Source organism: Silurus meridionalis, chromosome 12 (genome assembly GCF_014805685.1).
Source record: "Silurus meridionalis isolate SWU-2019-XX chromosome 12, ASM1480568v1, whole genome shotgun sequence".
Taxonomy (NCBI): Eukaryota; Metazoa; Chordata; class Actinopteri; order Siluriformes; family Siluridae; genus Silurus; species Silurus meridionalis.
In genome coordinates, this window is record NC_060895.1 from 17,566,588 (window position 1) to 17,592,946 (window position 26,359).

General features: G+C 36.9%; 1 protein-coding gene across 1 annotated transcript; it reads right to left on the reverse strand.

The window, feature by feature from the left end:
- Window positions 1-1,468: 1,468 nt before the first annotated feature.
- Window positions 1,469-25,805, reverse strand: LOC124394443 (pre-mRNA-splicing factor ATP-dependent RNA helicase DHX16-like). The gene is made up of 21 exons (XM_046862657.1): window positions 25,736-25,805; window positions 24,019-24,224; window positions 23,700-23,935; window positions 19,800-19,977; window positions 19,652-19,708; window positions 19,277-19,531; window positions 18,870-19,109; window positions 17,656-17,844; window positions 17,426-17,536; window positions 17,115-17,230; window positions 15,904-16,114; window positions 15,684-15,782; window positions 15,438-15,590; window positions 14,603-14,743; window positions 12,868-13,030; window positions 11,916-12,034; window positions 10,133-10,200; window positions 9,867-10,029; window positions 8,924-9,085; window positions 2,607-2,780; window positions 1,469-1,741 (listed from the first exon to the last, which is right to left on the reverse strand). The coding sequence occupies exons 2-21, from the start codon at window positions 24,214-24,216 to the stop codon at window positions 1,613-1,615; spliced, it is 3,162 nt and encodes a 1,053-aa protein (XP_046718613.1). The 5' UTR covers window positions 24,217-24,224; window positions 25,736-25,805; the 3' UTR covers window positions 1,469-1,612.
- Window positions 25,806-26,359: the final 554 nt, after the last annotated feature.

Genomic DNA, 26,359 nt, shown 5'->3' on the forward strand with positions numbered 1-26,359 from the left:
TGTCCTTCAGCTTAATGAGAAAAACCCCATCGGTTTACTTACTTGTTACATACATATTTTACCATTAACATTATGTTGAGAAATTATGTTGAGAAATGCTGATATTGGGTTGTCCCTGTAGTGTCCCTTTAATGTCCATCTAGTTAAAGAAGAAAATTCTATCTATCTATCTATCTATCTATCTATCTATCTATCTATCTATCTATCTATCTATCTATCTATCTATCTATCTATCTATCTATCTATCTATCTATCTATCTATCTATCTATCTATCTATCTGATGAACTGATCATATATATCAGACATACAGACAGACAGACTTTCCTTCTTCAACTAGATGGACATTACAGGGACACTACAGAAATCCCAATGTCAGCATGCTCTCAACATATAAAAATGTAAATTGTAAAATATGTAATATGTAAATAAACCAATGGGTTTAATTTTCCTCATTTAGTTGGACAGCTCATAAAAAGAAGATTTCGCTCCTATCAATGTCAAACTTGCCAAATAAACCAACAGTTTCCCCAAATCTATTCTCTCCAGGAAGTTAAATGGCACACAGTATGATGATATCTGAGCCCCTGCTATACATACTGCTATAGGATTAATACTAAACTCCATTAACACACACCCCATTAACGTAAACCTTAACAGGAAAAGTAAACATACTAAAAATTATTACTACAACAGGGGCCTGAATTTATGCAAGCCATTTCCTCTTCAGTGAGTTCAATGTGTGGTTAGGTGTTCCACCTGCAGCTGTGGGGTAATGACCACCAAAGGAGTGAAATATTAAACCAAAAGCGCACCTGATTAACAAACAGGATCTGTTCATATTTGAGTGAATAATGCTTTTGAAACGCACAAAAAGTCCTACATGTTCATGTGATAAGAATGTTTCCTCTCCAGATCTGTTTCAACTCAGGAAAGAAAGAAAACAACAAGGGATTTGTAGTCAAAAATATATCCATTATCATAAAACACGCAAGTACAGAAGATCAGGAAACACCAAACTTGTTCTCACTCTGACATGTAAGTGGATATCTACACATTTGGCCGTGTGTGTAAAAATACAGCCAGACTATGCAATAATGTTTAACTTGGCACACACCCTCTGTGTGCTGTGTTTAAATCTAGCACAAACTAGCTCACACTAACAGCCTCAGGATAGCATACCTGGAATACCTGTGATGGGTTTGCGATATTGCATATTAGTCAACAATCATGAGTACAAACAAATCCAATTTACAATTATGAAAAAAAGCTAATCAAATAAAAAATAAAAAAAATGTGTGGAGATTTTCTTCTCAAAAACAACCATGTTCTTTTTCAGTCCTTAACTAGGTGATTTTTCTTGTACTGATGTTATTGTAGCACTGCTATTAGAGGTTTAATACCAAGTCAACGATGTTTTCAAAACTAGATATTACGATCATCTCCACTCCACAAAAAACAGTCTTTAAGTGTCAATGCAAAAGCTTTCAAATTTATTTTGACCCCAAAGCTCCAGTTCTGAACAGCAATCATTCTCAATGCTATTTATTTTGGTCTCCATTTGCCCTGATGATCTGAGGCCTGATTAAGAAACGTAAAATCACAGAAAGTCCTTCAACCCAGCTCCTCCCGAGCTTTGCCCTGTTTGCGAGGCATTTTCTTACTGCTGCCGTCTTCCAGCTCTTTGCCCTTGTAGTAGTGCGGAGCCACCTCCAACAGCCAGCTGCTATCTATCTCAATCACCTGAAACACATGGAGAAACAAATATCAAAACACATGATACACAAGTCTAGAGTGGGGTTTAGATGACAAAGAGAGATCAGTAAAAACATGGTTTCCCACCTAAAAAACAATACAAATGTAAATATGTACAACATTTTCCTAAATTTCATTAAAAGAGTAACTAACAGCCAGATGTAAGTAATAATTGCACAATATTACTTAATCATCAAGAAGTGTGACTACTACTATAAACCCTGGTGTTATAGAGCACACAGGTTTTCACACTAAGAGAAAAGGATATGAGCCATGACCTCAAAGGACCAGTTATTGCTGCTAATCAATCTGGGGAGGGTTTTGAGGCCATGACCTAACATTTTGAAATTCACCCTTTTACAGTGAGAAGGACTGGAGAGACTTCCCAAGAGTAAATGTCTGAGCTAATTCGATCCAAAGTCTAAACAATTAATGCTCAGAGATATACAAACATATGAAGATCACCTATAGGCATCTATTAATGCTTATCTACACTATAGCACAATAAAAAAAATCATGAAAGAATGGGTATGGAAGAAGAATATGACCTTAGGTCCGAACAAACCACAAACGTTCTGGAACAATAAGGACAAACAAGGCCAAAGTGAAATGTTTTGAGTAAACAAATGCCCTAAAACATGAATGCACTGAAGCAATGTCACAATGGAAATCAGTAACATTACTGAATAATCCTGTTTTTCCCACTTGCTTGCAATATACATAAAAAATATTTTTTTTTTCTTGTGACTTGAGGTTATTCATTTAAAATATAAAAAATCTATAAAGAATAAATGCTCTGCACTACAGTAATTAAATATACATGACTTGATTTTAATGGAATAGGAAGTCTGACCTGTCTCATGAACTCCTTGGTGGTGAAGACCAGTTCATGGTAGATAAGCCAGCGTGGTTGTTCCTCGAACAGTGAACTGTTGGGGTGCACAAACACTGTCTGCTGGTGCTTTACAGTTTTGTAGCCTCCTTTACTTAGACGGGCCGTATGGTAAAAATATCCTGCTGTGACTGCCTACAAAACATGCAAACAAGGTACTTTTTCATAAAACAATAGACAAAATATAATCTTACATGGTACTAAATATTTATTTTTAATAAAAAGAGCACGGAGATATACTGCAAAAAAAAAAAAATGTATAAGTGGCTTAATAATTAATAATTCAGTTTGGATATGCCCAGTTATTTATCAGTTTTGAAAGAAAAAAAAAAGGATTTGTGTGTGTACATATATATATATATATATATATATATATATATATATATATATATTTTTTTTTTTTTTTGTCAAAGTAAATCATCATATTTAATTTGTTGCATATAAACAAAAGAAACATGCATGTGTTTTTCAAAAATAATAAATAACTGGGCATATCCAAACTGATTTATTAAAATCATAAATAAAATATATAAAACATAAAAATATACATATGCTAAACTTTATTTTAATTGAAAAATCCTCCCTTAGCATGAATAAACAGCTTTACACACTCTTGCCATCCATTCAAATATTCAGCTGAACTACTTTGTCAAACTTGCCAAAGGATTTCTTCACTAGTTGGAGATTTTTTTTTTTTTTCTGACTTTGTTATCTAGTTCATCCCAGAGCAGTTCAATATGATTCAGATGCAGTAAATAATCAGGTAATTTCATGAAAGTCCACTGTTTGCTTGCTAAAAAACGCTTTCAGAGCTCGGCTGTATGTTATAAGCTCATTGTCTTGTACGGTAAAATTGGTTCCAATTAGCCGCAGTCCAGATGGAAATGCATGGGGTTGAAGTATGGAGTGGTAGCCATGTCGGTTTAGTATTCCTTTCACCTGAAATAAGTCTCCAACCTTCCCCGCTCCAAAACAACCCTAAACTATTGAGCTTCCATCTCCATGTTTGACTGTGGGTGTGAGGCAGTCCACCAAAATGTGAAATTTGAAAAGAAATGTAAAATTTAAAGAATTTTATTTCCAGACATTCACTGTTTAAGTTTTGTGTTTTTGCCTTTACATACTTTGTTGCATATAAACAAAAGGAGCAACTATTTTATAAAATGAAAATGTCTCAAAATCCATAAAAGACTGGGTGTTTCCAAACACTTAGTCCGTCAGTGTTAATATTTTATTTACAATTACATCAAATCTCTTAAAAGTTAAGTTAGCAAAATGACTTAGGATATGATTTTTAATATTTCTATTTAATAGCATGTGTGACACACACACACGCCTTTCTTTGCATATGTGAACATGAGAATGTATGTAATGGTGAGCCAGTGTAACAGGAGAAATGCACTATGCAACGCACTAATAAATCAACTAAACCTGTTTGTGTGTGCGCGCACGAGTGTGGTTGTGCATGTAGACATAAAATTCAAACACAATGGAAAAGTTAAGAGAATAAACAACAGTTATGGACTCAGGGAACTATAAGGGTGACCGTGTAAACATGAGTGTGTGGAAAACAAACTAAAAAAAAACCCTTTTATATATTAAATGCAAAATCTACAGAATGAAGAAATGAGCTGGAAAATTCTTTGAAAAATGTTGAATTAAGAGGGGGTGCACTTATGTCCTCCATCTTTTATTCTGACTTTTTCTTTTTCTTTTTATTCAACAATTATGCCCCTATCCAGAGCAACTTACAGTTTTAAAGTGAGTAGTTAACGTTAAGGGTCTTGCTCAAGGTCCCAGCAGTAGCACCTTGGTAGTATCAATCTAGATGTGTGTGTGCATGTATATACACTGATCAGGCAAAACATTATGACCACTGACAGGTGAAGTGAATAACACTGATTATTTACATTAGTGGCATTTAGCAGACACCCTTGTCCAGAGAGATGTACAAAAGTGATTATCTTTGAGGACAAAATGTTCACTTGCTGTCTAATGTATCCCACCCACTAACAGGTGCCATGATGAAGAGATAAAGTGTTAGAAGCAGGAAAAATGGGCAAGCATAAGGATTTGAGAAAGTTCGACCAGGGCCAAAATGTAATGTCTAGAAAACTGGGTCAAAGCATCTCCAAAACACAGCAGCTCTTGTGGGTGTTTCCCAGTCTGCAGTGGTCAGTATCTATCAAAAGTGGTCTAAGGAAGGAACAGTGGTGAACCGGCGACAGGATCATGCGTGTTCAAGGCTGACTGACGGGTGGAGAGTGAAGGCTGGTCTGTGCACTCCAATTCAACAATTAAATTTTCTTTTTAACACCCCTGCAATTGTTGTGTATGTTTTCAAGTTTAACAACAATTTAAAAAATGGTCTTAAAGTGTGAGGTGGAGACTAAACAAACTTGCGGTCTGCCACTTAATACGTTTCTTTTCTGCACGTACTGTTAAAAGGATCGCAATGCCCTGTACCGAAAGAGCTCATTACGAATACGTGTAGGGTTACACCTTATATATAAATATATATATATATATATATATATATATATATATATATATATATATATATATATATATATATATATATATATATATATATATATATATATATATACATACACATACACATACACACATACATACACACACACACACACACCTCGTATTTTCCCACGCTTTGAACCCCGCGGCTTAAACAACGAAGCGGCTAATTTATGGATTTTTCCTGGGTTTTTCCCAATTTCACAAGCTTCAAGCCAAAAAACTGAGCCCCTATAACATTAGAACAATGAAATTGCTGAACGGGTTCAAGTGAACCAAAGAAATACTTTATATTAAATCAGATGCGCTCCCACTGAATCGGCCCGCACCACATCATAAATATGGATGAGGTTCCACTGACGTTTGACCTGTCGCTCACTCGGACTGTCTACAGGAAATGCGAATCATTCGTCACGCTGAAAACAACCAGGCATTAAAAACGCACTTCACCTGTGTTCTGAGCTGCACGGCATCGGGAGAAAAGCTTCACCGGTGGTGATTTTTAAACGCACGACGAAGCCAAACGATAACCTCTCGAGAGAAATTGTTGTGAAAGGAAGGAGGAAGACAGTGAACAATGACTTTCTTGGTAGGCTACTGTTTAGATACAAGCTATTGTAACGCATTCAGTCTGGGTCATGGGAGAGCTCGCTAACTCCTGTTGCAACAGAAATCATATAAGCACAGACATGTTTCCAAAACTCATGCTTTTTTATTTTTCTTGGCAACAGCGTTACGGGTTAGTCAAAGAAACTTAGAAATGAGCATCAGAAAATAATAAGGACATATTCCTCGGTCTTGCACACATGCAGTAATACCGGAAAAAAGGCGGCAGGCTGCGGCGGCAGGCTGTTCCCAAAATAGCTCTCTGCTCTTAATGGAGCCACAACATATTTCAACCGTGTAACAAGCACTGTCGTTAAAGCCTGTGTAAAGTTCATTAGTTTCAGTGTAGACACCTGTGGCTTATAGACAGGTGGGGCTTATTTATGTTCAAAATAAAAATCTTTGTCAAATTCAGTGGGTGCAGATTATATTTGAGTGCCCTTAATAGTCCAGAAATTATGGTATATATACAGCGGGGAAAATAAGTATTTGATACATCAGCATTTTTAACAGTAAGGGGATTTCTATGTGGGCTAATGACACAAAAATTCCACCAAATGTAGACATCAAGCCAAATATTGAATTCATACAAAGAAATCAGAACATTTAAGTATACAAGTTGAGTCATAATAAATAAAGTGAAATGACACAGGGAATAAGTATTGACCACACTTTATTTAATACAGTAAAACCCCGTTGTACGAGCATAATTCGTTCTTGAAAATTGCTCGTAGGTCCATTTGCTCGTACGTTCTAACTGACTTTTCCCATAAGAATGAATGTAAAAGTGATTTAATCCGTTCCGAGACCTCATTCGATCGCTTATTTCTGCACTTAAAAAGTATTTGTAGCCTATTTTAACAACCAAATACACCGCAAATTACCGTAATGTAAACCTAATTTAACACTTACTTATGTGGCAGTGGTTGATTGTGAGTGTAAGACGCGCACCACGCTCTTAACCTCCTCGGTTTCCATGGTAATTCTATTTACTTTCGTTTTCACAGCACCATCACTGATTTTCTTGGGAGACATTTTTCAAGATTTCTAGTGAAATGAAAATATAAAGTTATTAATATAAAGTTTTTGCTGCATTGAACAACGAGAGCGGCCGTTCTTGTATTGAGAGACCAGTTGTCTGCATTGCTCAGGAGTGATTCTGGCCCATTCTTCCACACAAATGGTCTTTAAATCTTGACGGTTCCTTGGGCCTCTTTTATGAACTTTGATCTTCAGTTCTCTCCATAGATTTTCTATGGGATTTAGGTCAGGTGATTGACTGGGCCATTCAAGGAACCTGATTTTCTTTCTTTGAAACCACTTCATTGTTTTCTTGGCCTTGTGTTTGGGATCATTGTCTTGCTGAAATGTCCACCCTCTTTTCATTTTCAGCTTTTTGGTAGATGGCAGTAGATTTTTCTCCAGAATGTCCCGGTACATTTCTCCATTCATCCTGCCTTCAATAATATAAAATCTGCCGGTAGGCTTCTCAAAATGCTCTTTCGCAAACTTTAACTGAGCATCAACATGCTTTTGTTCAGCAATGGAGTCTTGCGTGGTGAGCGTGCATGGATGCCACAGTGTTTCAGTGCATTGCTTATAGTTTTCTTTGAAACAACAGTACCTGCTGATGCAAGGTCTTCCTGAAGTTTTGCCCGAGTGGTTCTCGGCTCTTGGCAAACTCCGATTCTGATTATTCTTTGGACACCTCGGACAGGGATCTTACGTGGAGCACCTGATCGTGGCCAGTTTATAGTGAACTGATGCTCTTTCCATTTCCAGATAATGGCCACAGTGCTCACAGGAACATTCAGCATTTTGGAAATGCACCTATAACCGGTCCCATCAAAATGCTTTTCAATGATAAGATCTTGAGAGTTTTCTTTGCTTTTACCCATCATAAAGTCTTTCCTGTGTGCCTTCTGGGTAATAAGAAGCCTTTATAGGCCATCAAATAGGGCTAAAACAGCTGATATCAATTAGTACTGATAGGGGGCAGGGTTTCTCTCTCAATACTGACAGATTTCAGGTGATCTGGATTTCTATGCCATTTTGCACCTTATTAGCTTCATGTATTCAATACTTATTCCCTGTGTCATTTCACTTTATTTATTATGACTCAATTTGTATATTTAAATGTTCTGATTTCTTTGTATGAATTCAATATTTGGCTTGATGGCTACATCTGGTGAAAATTTTGTGTCAATAGCCCACTTAGAAATCCCCTTACTGATAAAAATGCTGATGAGTCAAATACTTATTTTCCCCGTTGTGTGTATGTGTGTATGTGTGTATATATATATATATATATATATATATATATATATATATATATATATATATATATATATATATATATAAAATACACACATACACACAACGGGAAAATAAGTATTTGACTCATCAGCATTTTTAACAGTAAGGATTTCTATATATATATATATATATATATATATATATATATATATATATATATACACACACACACACACACACATACATATTATATATATATATATATATATATATATATATATATATATATATATATATATATATATATATATATATATATGCATGTATTTATCTGATCAGAAGTATAAGGTCTTAACCCCTGAGCTACCACTTCCCACAATCAATCAGACATCAGAAATTATGTATAAGATTTAACTTTGAAATCAACTTGCCCAATACAAAAAATTTTGCATATCAAGTCAGCCTTTTTTTTAATGAAATACTGAAATGCCAATAAAGGAGAAGAAACAAATAGGTGGCAACTGGAAATATACAGCAGTGTTTTTTCCAACAATTTCACCAGCTACATAAAGCATATAGAACTTTGCACATCGCTCTGGATAAGGGCATCTGCTAAATGCCATAAAAACTATAATAGTAAATATAATATCATTAACATAATCAGAATGCATTATGGAGAAACAAATGTCCAGATATGAAGTATATAAAGTATTCTTTTTTTGGGGGAAAATAAGATTTGTTCTGCACCAATGAAAATAACTTTGCATAATGACAGCAGTAAACACAAACTGTGTAGTTCACGCTATCACAAGTTAAACCTCTCGGTCATGCTGTGTTGTAAGAGATAGGATAAAGAAGAAGGCGGTGAGGAAGGCAGCTACCTTGCGAATGCAGATGTTGTCACCGTCAGCGCTGAACAATTCAACCTCAATTCTTTCCATCAGCCCCTCCAGCTGTTCTCTCACGTCTCGTGCTCGCCTCATAGAGCGAAATTGGATAAAGTTTTCAAAACACCACTGTGTGGAATAACCACTTTCCACCCACTGCAACAGAGAGTGAGAAAAAAACAGTTCAAGAAAGATGATTACAAAGTTAACCCCGATCTATTGTGTTTGTTACGCAGCTTTTTACGTTTATGTGATTGTAATATCAGACGCCAATAAAATGCTAATATTAAATGTACCAATTACATTTAATGTCAACTCCATAACTTCTCTGTGGTTTCAGTAAATTACTTTAGGCTGCATGTTTTTGTGTAAATTTTTCTATGCAAGTAGGTCAAAACAATGGTACAGGCTGTGGGAATCCAGTCAGAACTTTGTTTGGCCTAGATGTTAGGAATAACACTCAACAAAGTATCATAGTATCGGGGGAAATTTAAGCTGACAAAGCGGGAGCAAAAAAAACCCTAAACTGTTGTTTACACTGTAGCTAGAAATGCAGTGTTTATTTTTTCCCTTTTTTGCTTTTGTATGCATTTTAACTGCGCAATAGCAAACATAATACACTACACACATGCAGATCATCATTTGTTACTGATTTGTAGCCTATAAAATAAATCATTATGGTGTGATCATTATTTTGTTTGATAAATATCAAACTTGATGCATGTTAAATAAAGTTGGTCCTAGATTTATTAGACATCAGCTATGACTACATATTTTAAGCTTGAAGCTGCTTCACTTTTCATTATGACACAGCAGTAAACACAGACTGTGTGTGTTCTCTACACTATAACAAGTTAAACCAGTTCCATCAAGAACATGTCCATTGATCGCTATGACAGGTATAGGGAAGTAAAATCCTTCCTGACAATGATGTTACCTGAGAATAAACATTAAGGAGCATTAGATGGTCTCCTCCTGGCACCACAAAGTTCATCCGTGCATTGTCGGCATGCACCACTTTGTCTTTTGGCCTGTAGAAGATGGAATTGTTGACTGACAGCATGGCAGCGATGGTCAACACCTCCTCGGAGCACTTATACCTGCAGGGAAAAAGAAATGGTCACATGAAATAATTACGGGGTTGAATCCTAAAGCTGGAAAGTTTTGATATCTGTGACTGGAAATATCAACATGGAGACTTACTGTTCAGAGGCCAAGATCATTTTACTCAGCATGGGGTCAGTAGGAAGCTCAGCCATCCTCCTCCCCAACTAAAACACAAAAGTCAGAATTACAAGAAGAAAAAAAGTCTGAATTGCAAGAAAAAAAAGGCTAGACTTAGACTTTTTATGTGGCGGAAACGGGCTTCCATAAGATTCAGGTAAAAAACTGCAGAAAACTGGATCATTTTAAACGAAGACAAAAAGAAAACACCATACTTTTTCTTTTTTTTTTTTAAAAGAGTAATCTAAAATGTATTTATATAATTTTATTCATGATTTTTTATTTATATATTTTACATTTTGATGTAATATGACAATTAAATGCACTAAATGAGTTTCGTTTTCACAGATATTTTTGTATGCAATTTCAGCAGTAACAAAGTACATTTATCTACAAAGGAAACAAATGTCTTGTTTAAGAGACCGTCTTATCTTCTCTTGTATATTGAGTATTGCTCTTTAATAAAGAAAAGTTACTTCTTATCTCGAATAATCATTGGAATAATCAGCAGAATACTCGATTACTAAAATAATCGATAGCTACAGCCCTAAAATATAACAGTATATAACAAGGCAAAGGGTTCAAATGTACGAGTTACATATAAAAGAATGGTATTTACACTTAAATACACTATATTGCCAAAAGTATTGAGTCACCTGGTCATATGTACAGTATGTGATTTTTGAGCATTGCATTCCACATTTAGTCCCAATTTGTTTTTAGAATTCCCTCCACTCTTCTGGGAAGATGGTCCACTAGATTGTGGATCTGGAGTGGATGTGTGTGTTCATCAGCCACAAGGTTATTATTAAAGGCAGGTACTGATGTAGGTAAGGAGACCTGGGTTGCAGTTCAATTCATCCCAAAGGTGTTCAGTAAGGATGAGATCAGTGCTCTATAGCACTCAAGATCTTTCTCCCCAACCCTGTTAACCAAATCTTCAAAGAGCTCACTTTGTGCCCAAGGGCATTGCCATCCTGGAACAACTGAGTGCCTTCAGCTTTGTGGTAACAGTTTGGAAAAGTACCACATATAGCAGGAAAGGTCAGGTGACCCAATACGTTTGGCAATATAGTGTATGTAAACAAAGTCTTCTACATAGCTTTTTATGTTGTGTAATAATATTCAACAAATAGTCACACAGTGAAAACAGTTTGACATTTTAATGAATAATTAATATTATGGAAAATTGTAAGTGGTAGGACAATGTGATGAAAGCCTGATTTTGAAGTTAATGTTTTTGTAACATCAATGAGACAAGTTTATTCTGTTATTGTTTACACCATAGCAGCTATAAACTTCTGTCAAACAACCGCTTTTTTCTCTCTTCTACAAAATGTTTATGGAAAAGAAAATGCTTTTGTAAATTTCTTTACAAAAAAGTGTTTTAAAGCACTGAAATTGAAGACTTCTTCCATAAAAGTTAAATTAACATCTCCTTACAGAATGCATTAACTCATAAATTATATATTTTTCTTTTTTAAATAACATCTTTATCTGTTTATTATTAGCTTTATATGAACCCCCATTGAAAGACCAGGTAAATTATTGGTTAGAAACAATAAGGTTATTTTATAATAATCAAATCATTTCAATTTAGAATATAAACCAAGGATTTGTATCAAATTTGTTCCAGCACTACTGCTCAAGCTGCTGCTATAGAATAGCAAATCTGATTTAAGAATTCAACAGCATTGTTGTATAATTGTCATGACTCCAATTCATGTCTGTACACAAAAGAGACGCATGAATGCTCATGTACCTTAGTGAGTTCTCCGAGGTGGTTCAGTGCACCCAGGGCGTAGAGCTGCTCAAGAGCCAGCACCAGAGTTTCGTGTGGAGGAGGGTCCATGAAGTCAAAATGGATCAGGTCATTTATGCCTGTCAGTAATTCAAACATGTTTTATAGAATTATTGACTAAAAGATTTTGCAAAAAATTCACATCAGTCTGGGGGACTACAAAATTATGATACTGTACATGCATACACACACACACACACATATACACACATACACATACATACATATACATATATATATATATATATATATATATATATATATACACACACACACACGCATACACACACTATTGTTGTGTACTAATATATATATATATATATATATATATATATATATATATATATATATATATATATATATATATATATTACACAACACTACTCTGTGAAACGGAAAGTTTTGCCAAACCTCATTCTTTCAAATCTTTAGAAGGACACAGTGCTCCCAGTCTAATTTGGCAGGCGTTTCAGACACGTGTCATATTGTTTCCAAATTTAACTTCACCTTAGAACTTGCTCTACGTGCTGCATAACTTGTAGACAATCAACAGGTTTTAATTGGAATGCCAGCAAAGTGCTGCCCCATGTCATAAAACAATGAGCGTGTTTAACTACAACCATGAAAAACTGGAACTGGTGCACTCATGCTTCAGTGAAGTTAAACAAACACAAAAGGAGAAGTTTAATTTGAGCAAACTGATCCAATATGTCCTGACAACTTATTTGGGAGGGTTTGGGTGTTATTGCCGATAATGTTGGTCAAAGAGTTAAAAAAATTATACATACATACATACATACATACATACATACATACATACATACACACATTATATATATATATATATAATGTAGTACAATTCGACTTATTTAAATATTTATCATTTAGCCAAGCAATGCATTTAGGGTCATACCCAGACTCTTCAGGAGCAGGACCACATTGCCCAGGTTGGTCCTCTGGATTTCAGGAACTGTGGTTTCCTCCATCTCGTGTTTATAGGCCCAGGCTGTATAGAGCCTAAAACATTTGCCTGCAGCTACCCGACCTGCTCGGCCTGCCCGCTGATTGGCTGAGGCCTGCAAAAATATTTATTTAACACTATTTAGCATAAAATGTGTATTAAAAAAACAAAACAAAAAAAACAAATAGGCGTATTAGGAATAAAAATGTCATTGCAGTCAAGTAACTTATGTCCTACATGCCCTGTCCTTCTAATTAACTCATTTCTAATCCTGTCTATACTCGTCACTCCCAACGAAAACCTCAGCATCTTCAGCTCTGCTACCTCCAGCTCCACCTCCTGTCTTTTACTCAATGTCACTGTCTCTAATCCATACAGCTATCACTCTTCTCCACCCACTCCACCCTGCCTGCACTCTTTTCTCCACTTCTCTAACACACACTCCATTACTTTGCACAGTTGACCCCTGGTACCTGAACTCCTCCACCTTCTCCACCTCTTCTCCCTGCAACCGCACCACTCCACTGCCCTCCCTCTCATTCACACACATGTACTCTGTCTCTCCAGCATGTACCTCCACCTCTCTAGGCTCTTCTCAACCTGCTCACTACTCTCACCACAAATCACAATATCATTCACAAACATCATAGTTCTTGGAGACTCCTGTCTGACCTCTTCCATCACGACTGCAAACAGGAAAGGGCTCAGAGCCGATCCTTGATGCAGTCCAACCTCCACCTTGAACCAGTCAGTCGTTTCTACTGCACACTTCACTGCTGTCACACTGTCCTCATATGTGTCCTGCACCACCCATACTTACTTCACTGACACACCTGACTTCCTCATACAATACCACAACTCCTCTCTCCACCCTGTCTTTACGCCATCTTTAAATCCACAAACACACAATGCAACTCCTTCTGACCTTCTTTATACTTCTCCATCAACATTCTCAAAGCAAATAATGCACCTGTGGTGCTCTTCCTCGGCATGAAACCATACTGTTGCTCACAGATTGTCACCTCTTCTCTCAGCCTGGCTTCCACTACTCTTTCCCATAACTTCGTTGTGTGACTGATCAAATTTATTCCCCTGTAGTTACTGCAGGTCTGCACATCTCCCTTATTCTTAAAAAAATGGTTCCAGCACACTTCTCCATTCCTCACGTATCCTCTCACCTTCCAAAATCGTGTTAAACAATCTTGTTAAAAACTCCACTGCCATCAGTCTAATGAGATTGCAAATAATATTTCAATATAAAAGAAAAAACATTGAGTAATTATGTTCTCTTTGCACAATCAATGCAATGAGTTATATATGGCATGTTTAAGTACATTATTGAAGCATTACTAAGCAGAAACAACAATTGTTAATCCTAATTACTTGAACAAGAGGAAAATCCTGGTCGAAATGTCAGTGTGTGTCGGAGTGTCAAAAAGCAAAGCAAGGTGTGGATTGAGGTCAGAAAGTGAGGATTTACATGTGCAGTTTTTGCTATGTTTAAGTTGCATCTATAAGCCTTTTATTTATCCTTGGCTAAAAACATGTGGATAGAGTAACAGGTGTTAAACATAGGAAACTGAAATTAACACCTCATTGGCACTATTTCTTTTTCAAAATGCGAGTCCCCCTGTGGCACAGCAGCATTATGTTAAATAAAGAAAAAAAAAAGAAGTACATCCGTTACCCTTGAGCATGGCGTAACAATCAGAGACTCCATCCCTGTTCTGGCATTGTAGCTCTTCTGTTTGCAGAAGCCTGGGTCGATCACGTAGATGATGCCGTCAATGGTGAGGGAGGTTTCTGCTATGTTTGTGGCTACTACAACCTGAGAAATTGATCAGAAATAAAATGTTTTGGATTTGATAATATAGCGGTATTTTACTTTGTTGAATCTATCACACGGAGGCCCACTCCTGCCAGTCAAGAACAGTAATACCAGGCAATTTACCAAAAGACCAGGAAGCAGTTTTTACCCTCCAATCTGTAACTGAATCCTGAAATCTGCATATGTGGCTTAAGGTTAATACAGTACGTACGGGTATGTAGAAGTGCTCCTATGTGTTTTTACACATGAGATGGCACGGAGAGCACAGTGTTACATTTTTTGTTTTTTTATTTATTAATTATATTTCTTAATGTATATATTTATTTTTTTCTTCCTTTAGTACATTTTCCTGATTTCATTCTTAAAAAAAAAAATAAAGTTCAGTAGTATTTTTTAATTGAGTGTTTGTTCATTTTTTATCCAGTATCCATTTTAAAAACTATTGGTTGATTAATTGGTTATCAGCAAAAACGATCCAACACAGCTATCGGTATCAGTAAAATCCACTATCAGTTGACCTCTAGTTATAAACATAGCCTAATTATTTGTTAGATCATAACATATTGAGCACTCACAGAAAAAAGTTTGGGTAACCCAGGATTTGAACTTGGTCAGTTAATTCCTACATTTAGTTAATAAACAGTTATTACAGTCATATGATCAACTAAACAGTGGAGGAAACGTGTTGAAGTACCTTCCGAGCTCCAGGTGGTGTGGGGTTAAAGATTTTAGCTTGCATGTCTGAGGGCAGGTTGGCATAAATCGGTAGGACAATAAGCTCAGAGATTTTTGAGCCAAGCCTCCTACATCTCTCCTGCAGAAGCTCACAGCATGCCTCAATCTCTTCCTACAATACACAAGTGAAGGGATAAACGAATTGTGAAGCACAACACACTTCAGATGATCTGCAGTGTAACGTTTCATCCTAACAAAGACTGACCTGTCCTGTGAGGAACACAAGGACGTCTCCAGGAGCCTGAGTCACGTGAATCTGCAGTACCGATACCACACATGCTTCCAGATAATCAGCTTCAGGGGCCTAGACAAGACACAAATATTGATTGGTAAACACACAATTTAACTGTAAGTCATGCAAACAGACTAGTAATAGAGCGAGTAGCATGGACACGAGTTGACTGTGACGATTATGTAGATAGTACCTTTGTGTAATAGATGTCGACAGGAAACCTGCGACCCGGGATCCTGAACACAGGGGCATTGTCGAAAAAACAGGAGAAACGCTCAGTGTCCAGAGTAGCACTGGCCACCAAGACCTTCAGGTCAGGCCGAAAGCGTGCGATGTCTTTGATCAGCCCAAACAGGATGTCTGTGTGTAAAGTTCTCTCATGAGCCTCATCAATGATGATCGCACTGAAGAGAAGAAATAAACCAGTGACTCAAAATGATCAGATTAATCAATGTAAAGTTTATAATGTGGAATTGTGTCCACACAAATTCTAACATGGGAAATTTTTGTATAGTTCTATGCAAATTAGCTTAAAACACAAACACAATAACAAAAACTTTACCAGAGGGAGATTATAAAATAAAACTAGGCGATGAAATAAAAAAAACTAAATCTGTTATATTTATAAAGGTTATGCTATGGTAGTCTGACACTATTTAACTAATAGAACTAATTAGAAATCTTCAGTAATTATAAAGGAAATTAATGTAAAACAAATACAAGCCCACTGGGAAATGACTGGTTTTGTCTCACCCTTGTAGATATTTTATAAATACATAAAACATTACATTAAAGGGGCAGGTGGCAGCTGAGTGGTTAAGGCATCGGACTTTGGATTGGAAGGTCACAAAATAAATTCCCAGCACCACCAAGCTGCCACACTGCTGGACCCTTGAGCAAGGCCTCAGCTCTGAATAAGGGTGTCTGCCAAATGCCATTAATTTAAAAGTAATAAAAAAAAAAACCCTTATAAAAATGTGTATATAATTACAAATTTTACAATACACAATTTATAAAAAAAAAAAAACAGTGGAACCTCGGAGCTCGCGAGGGTTAGGGACCAAGACCGGTCGCGGGTTCAATTTTCGCGACCTTTGATACGCCTTCCAACCCAGTAAAACCCAAAGAACACTATACGAAATCGATTTAAATGAGTAAATAACACTATTTCACTCCATAACACTTAATTATTAGACTATTTTAACAATACTTTATGTAAATTAACAGCAATTACAATGCTTAATTAAAAAAAATAAAGTACAGGTACTTGCTCACGAGCCAATCTGAATGAGAGTCGCCGGTCGGAATGAAAGTCGCGAGCATGCGAGGTCACGAGCGCTGCGGCCGCGAGCTCCGAGGTTCCACTGTACACAGATAAATTCTGGAAAAATGTCTCATCTTTACCTATAACTAGCCAAATCAGGCTCGGTGAGGAACTCTCTCAGCAACATGCCGTCAGTCATGTACTTGAGCACGGTGCGTTCTGACGTGCAGTCCTCAAACCTGATACTGTAACCCACCTGAGGAAAGAAAATGATTAGCACACAATGCTAAACACATTACACTTAAAGTATCAGTAATATTCCAGTGTCATTAGTTTTCCATGCAGATTTTTTTCAGAAACATAGAAAGCCACTGGAAGAAAAAAAATACAGGAAGAGGAAAAAAACTCTCAAACCACATGCGTGTTGCATATTCATTTCAACCATTCTCACCTCATTTCCCAGCTTCACTGCCAGTTCCTGAGCCACTCTAGCGGCTACAGACATAGCTGCCACTCTGCGAGGCTGGGTGCACCCCACCTTCATCCCTCCTTTGGTATAACCCTTAAGGACACACAATGACCAAAACACAAAGTGAAACATTGGGAATATAAAAAAAAGTGATTAAACTTTTGGAATAAACAGTAACTAAATACAATGAGTATTTTACAGTAAATACTTACATCCTCCAATAGGTACTGAGGAATCTGAGTTGTCTTTCCCGAGCCAGTCTCACCCTCAATAACCAGGATCTGGTGGTCTCTGATGGCAGCGAGAAGGTCTTCTCTGTATGGAAATATAGGCAAGCTGCGTCTTACTTCCTGGATGGACTGCTTTTGTTGTTCAGCCTGAGAGAGCTCTGGTTCCTTATCCTATCAGCAATCAGACAGAGACAGAGAGAGACAGAGAGAGACAGAGAGAGACAGAGAGAGACAGAGAGAAAACAAATTAAAACAGCAAGTCATTTATAAGACTAAGGAGAACCCCAGGATACTCATAGTTCTTAGACCAAATATGCAGGTTAAAATGAATTCCACAAGGAACATGCCACACTTTACAGCAAATAAAATAGAATCATTGTATTGTGTTTGTATTTTGTACAAAAATAATGCCACATTTCAGGGTTTTAAAAAAATCAGCACTGTTTAATCTCGAATGTGACTGGTTAAATGTTGTTGATCGATTGTCTATAGCAGCACCTCTGAAAGTAATGCTGGCTGAAACAACATGCCCTTGTACTAATATACTTCTATAATAATAATTAATACAGGGCTGTGAATAAAGAATGCAGAACATTAAAGAGTTTAAGAATGGGTAATTGTTGGTATGGTGACATTTTGTGTAAAATGTTCTTGCTTTCGGCTTCTCCCATTAGGGGTCGCCACAGCAGATAATGTTTGATTTGGCACATGTTTTTATGCTGGATGCCCTTCCTAACGCAACCCTCCTCATTTATCTGGGCTTGGGACCGGCACTAAGGCTTGTGCAACCCTAATGGCTGGTTCCCTGACCAGGGATCGAACCCTTGCCGCAGCGGTGAGAGCGCTGCATCCTAACCACTAGACATTTTGTGTAAATAATTTAAAATTAAAATAAAAAGTGCCAAAAAACATTAGCAATAGCACAACTTTCTGATAAAAATACAAATACTGAAAAATTATACCTGGTGATTTTCATTGTACAGTTTTATAAATTAATATTAAGTTAAAACAAAACAAACACACAAAAAATCAGTATGGATGAATAAACCAGTGTGAATAAAAATATAAATTTTAAAAAGCCAGAGGAATAGCAACCCTGAACTGAACCTACTCTTCAATTCCCTAGAGATTTTTAACTCTATTACTATTAGACATTTCTTTCCACAGTGAAGAGCTGAATGGATTTATGCACCGACCTTTTCGGTGTGTGTTCCTTTCATGGTGATAGCAGTGCTCACAAAGTTAATCATCTCATCCTCTTCGAGCACAAGCTGGTACTTCTCCTTCTCCTCCTTTATACGCCTCTCTCTCTCTTGTTTGGCCCCGAACTGCAGTGTGGCTGTGGCGACCCGTGCCTCTTCCCATCGTCCCTGCTCACCTCCTCCCTCTTTGGGGCCCTCGTCAAACTCCAACTCCATGTCTTTTTGAGGAATATTCTGTGGATGATCATGAGAGAGTCCAAATACAGAAATATTAGGATCATATAAAGACATTTTCTTGTATTTCTTCACCTGGCATTTAAAAAGTGGCACATAAAAGCATCTACTTCACATGTAACTAAGAGCTAAGACAGCTTTCTGTGTACAAATTTGCTCAGCATTACTTTATTACGGATCTCCTCGGGCATGTAGTAGCGGTTTTTCCTCTCTTCTTTCTCCTTTGCGCCGGCTTTCTTGTAGTCTCGGGCCAGGTCTCTGATCTGTTTCTTGTATTCCAGGTCTTTCCTCTCTTTCTCAGTGAGAACATCACCAGAGAAAAGATACTCCTCATCTTTAATCTCTGCCTCCAGGTCCTCTAGCTTCTCCTGCTCACGTTTGGTCAGGTAGTCACGCCGTGACTGTTTCCGCAGCTCAGGCAGCTGAGAAAGAAGGTAAAAGCATAAATATATTGATTTTCATTATATAATACCTTTTTATTATTATTTGAACAGAGACATTCAAATAAAAAGTCATGCAAATAAATACAATGTACATCTCACCATACTCCTCTGATCTTCTTCAGCCATCTTCAGTCTCTTCTGTGCCTCCTCATATGCCTAATCATGAGACAGTTGAAGATGTTTGGTTTAATGCATCATTCCCAATTTCATTTTAATAAGGTTTAAATGGATTTTTTTGCTAGTCTACCTTTTTGTCATTTCGTTCCAGTATGTGCCTCGTCTTCTCTTTGTCCCTCTGCTTCACTCGTTCTGCAAAAGCGTCTCTCTCCTCCAAGTCCTGTAATCTTTCCCTCTCCTCCTTCTCCCACTCTTCTTCCTCGTCATCATCTTTCTGCAATTTCTTTGCCTCATGTGAAGATGATTTGCTGGAAAGCAAAGTAAGAAGTGTGATGAAAAAAAGGAAGATCTAGCTAAACAAAGCTTAGAAAACCTCTCAGAGTATGCATTATGTTTCAGCCCATCAATGCTAAATGCATATTTAGGTACTTTTTTTTCCATTTCACATTCACAATACATTTTATTGGTATTGTATAAAGAAGTAAAGTGCCAGCCAGGCACAAAAACTGTTTTTCCCCTGAAGGCTTTACTCATCATTGTCCCTCATAACTGTCAAATTTGTAAATAAAATCCAAATGGTCCATTTGTAAACTAAACACTTGTAAATAACATCTGTACATTTATTTAACAACAGTTTTACTGTGTATATATTGCATTATTTAACTGTCTGGTTCTGTTACATTATGTTTGTACTTCTCCTGCACTGGAAGCTCCTGACACCAAGTCAAATTCCTTGTGTGTGGAAGCATACTTGGTAATAAAGCTATTTCTGATTTGTGATAGAAGAGTATCTGCAAGAGTGAAAGGGAAAGTTTATAGGACTGTGGTGAGACCTGCGATGTTGTATGGATTAGAGACAGTGGCATTGAGTAAAAGACATGAGGTGGAGCTGGAGGTAGCAGAGCTGAAGATGTTGAGATTTTCATTGGGAGTGACGATGATGGACAGGATTAGAAACGAGTTTGTTAGAGGGACAGCACATGTAGGACATTTTGTAGACAAGGTGAGGGAGGTAAGATTAAGATGGTTTGGACATGTGCAGAGGAGGGACATGGGGTATATCGATAGGAGAATGCTGAGGATGGAGCCGCCAGGAAGGAGGAAAAGAGGAAGACCAAAAAGGAGGTTTATGGATGTGGTGAGGGAAGACATGCAGGTGGTTAGATGATCGTCGCTGTAGCGACCCCTAATAGGAGCTGCCAAAAGAAGATTCTCAATAAATTTTATTACATGTCCATCCAAGCTTCAGTTTTCATTTTTAATGTTTGCATCAAGAAATTTTTTATTTTGTTCAATCTATGTTTGTAAGACCCGTATAAATATTTCGAACATAAATTATAATATACCTATTCGTGCAATAGCCCTGCTACAGTTATCCTTTGAATGGCAACATCATGAAGACAATCAAGCAAAAGCAATTATATAAAAACAAAAACTGAATTTAACCATATGAAATATTTTACTGTACATACAATAAAAAGTGTAATTTAGTAGAAATCCATGTAATCAAAATTAAAATCCAGTTTTGAACAAATTATCTTTGGAAATTGGAAAAGTACAGGACCATGTATAGGGGCAGTGGTAGTCCAGGAGTTTACATAAACTGCATTTATCAGACACACCTAAGCAACTTCAAAAGTGCTTTGAGGTTTAATGAATGAATAGATCAACACTGGTTTACTGGTTGGTGGACAAATATACAAACCATGTACTCGAGTTCAAATTTAGAGATACACTCAGTAAAATATCACTCCAGTAAAACTTCAGTATCCAAGAACCATGATTTACTATGGCTACAATGTTTCTATTATAATTTTGGTCATAAAGTCTCTTGCTTAATCAACTACGTTTATGTAAAAAGACACTAATGTTACTCTTAGCACGCCAATCTATTGATATAATTATATTAATTAGTCAAAATCTCCTTGATATTTAATTAAATTATTAATTAAAGCCCAAAACTGTCTTTTCAACTGTTAAGAAAAAAAGAAAAAAAAAAAAAAACGCCACAGGTCCATCATTCATTACTCTCAAATTGTTCTGCTTGCTGCTGAACTGATGCTGAACTGTATGTTGATGATAAGATACCACAAAGCGCCAATCAAACCAAGTTCAAAAGAGAGTGTGTGCTGTACACTGATTGGTGGATTGCTGTGTGCTTGACCAGTTAAGTTTTTATCTGCTCAGAATTAAAAATTAATGACTGATTTCACAAAATGTAGTAAGCTATTTGGCCTTAAAATGTAGAGAAGTAAAAGCCTCCCCAAATGGAAAGACTTCAGAAAACTACAGATATGTGAAAAAAAAAGAAAAAAAACAAATAGGGAAAAAGTGTTTTAAGAAGAGGTCGTTTGATGATGGGCAGTGACTCAGCTGTTCGGACATATTGAGTAAGTTCATTCCACCACCGCGCTGCCAGAACAGAGTAGAGTTCTGATGTATACCTACCTCGTACCCTGAGAACAGGTGGGACCAGTTGAGCAGTGCTAGTTGTTGTTGTTAAGGCTCTGGTTTGGGAGTTAAAGCCCCAGCACTGTTAATCTGCCACCGTTGGGCCTTTGAGTAACAAAGTGCTAATTTACAGCTCACTCAGTGATCCATGTACATAGAACGGGGTTTCTTGCATTACGTCTTTTACTGATAATAAATAAACGGGATGATGACTGACATGACAAAGATCGTGCAAATGAGCAGGTGTCTTCAAAGTTTTTGCATAACTTGGTGGCAGAAGCTTGCAAAGATTCAGCTTTGTTTCGGTAAGGCTGTCAGTCATTGATTAGTATCTGGGATTGCTCCATACCCAGAGCTCTGATACTACGATCAGGAATGAAAATGTGCTGTAGTTAAATACACAAAAACATGACTGATGCATGCAATTTGGGACTCCTCACTCACTCACTTTTCCAATAATAGCATAAATGTGAAGACAGTTGATTTATAGGAAACTCTTAACTACGCAAGGAAAAGTCGAGCACCATGCATATTTTGCAGTTATTCGGTGCGAGTTACCAACATAAATAGTGGACCCGGTATAGCACCTGGTTTACAGTGTCTAATCCTATGTAAACAAACTAACGTCTCAGAATGCAAAAGTATGTGCTACTTTAGGCCTTTATTCAGTATTATTGCTGAAAAAAAAATCTAAATTACAGTAACTGTTTGTGTTTTTTATAACTTTTTGCCAAATTGAAGTAGATTGTGTCAACAATTACACAGATGGCTGATATTATAAGCATGTAAAAGTTCAGCAATCTGTAACAGTGTTGGGCAGGAAAATGCCAAACTTTTCATTCTGACATGGAACCCATGTGAGCAGGTGCGCCATCTAGTGGATGCCGAATTTTTTAAACACGCAGTTGAGCCCAATGTATGGAAAGGCCTAATTCATCCCGGTTTTGAGAGACTAGATAATGGAACAGTATAAATATATAAATGTACAAATTATATTTTCATTGAAAAATCCTCCCTTAGCACGAACAGTTTTACACACTCTTGGTTTATAAACATTCAGCTGAAATAGTTTGCCATGTGTCCGGTAAAAGTTGCCAAAGATCTTCTTTGCTAGGATATTTCTCTCACCTTGTGATCCAGTTCATCACAGAGTGTACAGTGACTTGGCATGATAGATAACGCCCCAACCCACTGTTTGCTCTCTAAAAAATTCAGAGATTGAATGTATGATTTGGGTCGCTCTTTAGCCGTATGGTGAAGACGGTTCTGATTAGCCAGACGGGATAGCATGGCATTGAAGTATGGAATGGTAGCCATGATGGTTCCTTTGCTTTTACTATTTACCCTACATGTATATAATAAATTAACATGTTCTCCGAATATAAACCTTAAAGGAATGTGACATAGCTGCATGTATTTCATCCAAAGCCTACTGTTGTCTAAGTCGACAGAAAATTAATTATAGAATATTGATTATAAAATTATATAGATTAAAATAGTTTTTTTATAATCATCTCTACTACATTCCCATCAAGAAATACATTCACCATTATTAAAACCAAACTATACGAGAACCCACCTATTTTTTTCGTCATCACTCGACAAGGAGCTTTCGTCTCTTTTTTGCCGGAGATGCTTCCTCTTCTTTCCTCTGTCCTTTTCTCTGCTCTTCTTATCCTTTCCTCCGTCTTTAGACACCTCTGCATCACTGTCACTATCCTCTAACAAAGTGTAGGTCCTGTTCTTTCGCTCCATCTCAATCACCTGGCGCTCAATGGCTCGCGATGGCTTTTCGACAACCTGTTTCTTTGGAACCTGAACAGGAGAACAGAAGCAGAGTAATCAAAATCAGGGCTCATCAATGGTAAAAAAGCTTCTCGGATTGTCACAGCTTGTACCTTGTTGTATAACTCTTGAGCAAATGCAGTTACTCTCTGGTCAATGTCAATGGTGCCAGTCTGTTGCAGACGTGCCACAAAGTCCTCTGGGGCAGAGGATTTCTGCGCCAGGTTGATCATAAACTGAGCCACATATTTGTCACTTAGGCCCAGGATTTCATGGAGCCTGTCCCTCACCCACTGCTCCAGATTGGCCATGTTGAATGCTGCAAAATAAACAATAAACAATATACAATTATAATGCCGGTCATTTCTGTATGCAAGCAAAAGATATGAGTTAATATGCATAAATAGAAGCTAAAATGTATGTCCATAATATTGTTACAGCATATAATAAGTACAGCAGGTTTTATCACTGTAACAAGTGTAAAAGACTGTTTCTACCTTTGCCTCTTTTCTTATTCAATGTTTTTTCTTTATTTTTATTGTTTTCAACATCGTATGTTAAACAAAGCACCCCCACACCATCAGACACAAAGGGCACTCAGACCAAAGAACAGTTTTCCATTGATCTAATGTCAATTCCTTGCGTTTTTTGGCCCAAGCAAGTCTCTTCTGCATGTTGTTCTTCCAAACTAATGTTTCTTCTGCACAATTCGACTATGAAGGCCTGACTCATGCAGTCTCCTCTGAACAGTGGTCGTTGAAATAAATCTGCCATTTAAACTTTGTGAAGCATTTAAGTAAATCAGTGGTTTCTGAGGCTGGTAACTCTAATAAACTTATCCTCTGCAGCAGAGGTAGCTCTAGGTCTTCCTTTCCTCAGACAGTCCTCATTAGAGCCTGTTTTATCATAGTGTTTGAATGTTTTGGCACTGCACTTGGGAATGCATTTCAAGTTCATGAAATTTTCCAGATCGACCATTATTTCTTATAATAATGGACTGACTTTTCTCTTTACTGAGTGTTTCTTGCCATACTATGGCTTTGTACAGTAGTTGGAGTAACACTAATAGGTCTACTGACTCTGTACCTTTCCTCTGCACAAGAAAACTTTCACACCTGTCCACTACAAATCACAGGTAACCTCATGAATCTGAAAAGAGAATGTCATGAGTGTGCCAAGCTGTTATAAAGGATAAATTTAGCTAGTTTGGACAAAATCTGTTTGCTACATAATTCCATACATGATCTATTTATAGTTTTGATGTCTTCAATATTAATGTACAATTTTGAAAAGAATAAAAAGTAAAAAGAAACACTGAAGGAGAAGGTGTGTCCAAACTTTGACTGGTACTGTACATGTATAATTGATAGATAAACAATATATTAAATGTTTTTTCCTGATTTACTTATTTTCCAGCAAAACCTCAAGGAATGTAAATATTTCGATTTCTCACCCACTCCTAATTAAAACCCATTCAGAACTGTTATAGACGATAGAATAAAAAAAGGCTAAATCATTTATTCACGGTTAAAACTCTCTCCCACTCACTCTCTCTCTCTCTCTCTCTCTCTCTCACACACACACACACACACACACACACACACACACACCGAATACAAGGGGAAAAATCTATGTAAACCCTACTGTTGTTGGAAGTTCAGTTTGATTTAGCCAAAAGCTAGCCGTTGAACACATACAATTGGTCGTTTTAACGTTTATACACGATAAGCAATGTATGCACGATAAATAATAACACCTCGCCGATATTAAGTCATAGACACATTAGCAATAAAAACATTAAAACGTAGTACAGAGGAGAAAATATCTTACATCAGCCTTTACTATCCACGCTTTCTCTTGTGTGCGGCTTATTTACTTCCGGTTTATCGTTACATCCGGTGCGCATGTGCTACAATAAAGGTCACCATAATTCCGAGGTACATGTATACAGTAGCTCATAAGAAGAATAGAGGAGTGAAGAGCTTTGTTTCATAAAAAAATATAAAAAGGATCAAATCAAATCAAGCAAATGTAAAACTATGCACTAAGAACTCATATAACATATCTGGGCGTGGACGTAGTGTATAAATTGTTTCAATGATAGAAAGCTATTTGTTTTTTTGTTTTATGTGACATTCAGCAACCTGAATAGGTTCTTAATATTCTTTTATTAAATTCTGTTTCATTATGATCCACCAACCATACTTCGATTAAAAGGTGTAGATTATTTGTCAGTACATCAAATAATAAAAACTACACCAGAGGGCAACCCAGGCATTAGGGACTCTTATTGCCGGTCCCAAGCCCGGATAAATGGGGTGGGTTGCATTAGGAAGGGCCAAAACATGCCAAATTAAATATGCAAATCACAACCCTAAATTCCATACCAGATCGGTTGCCACAGAAAGTAATTGATCATGTGTTATTCTTGCTGTCAATTGCTAGCTGCTGCTT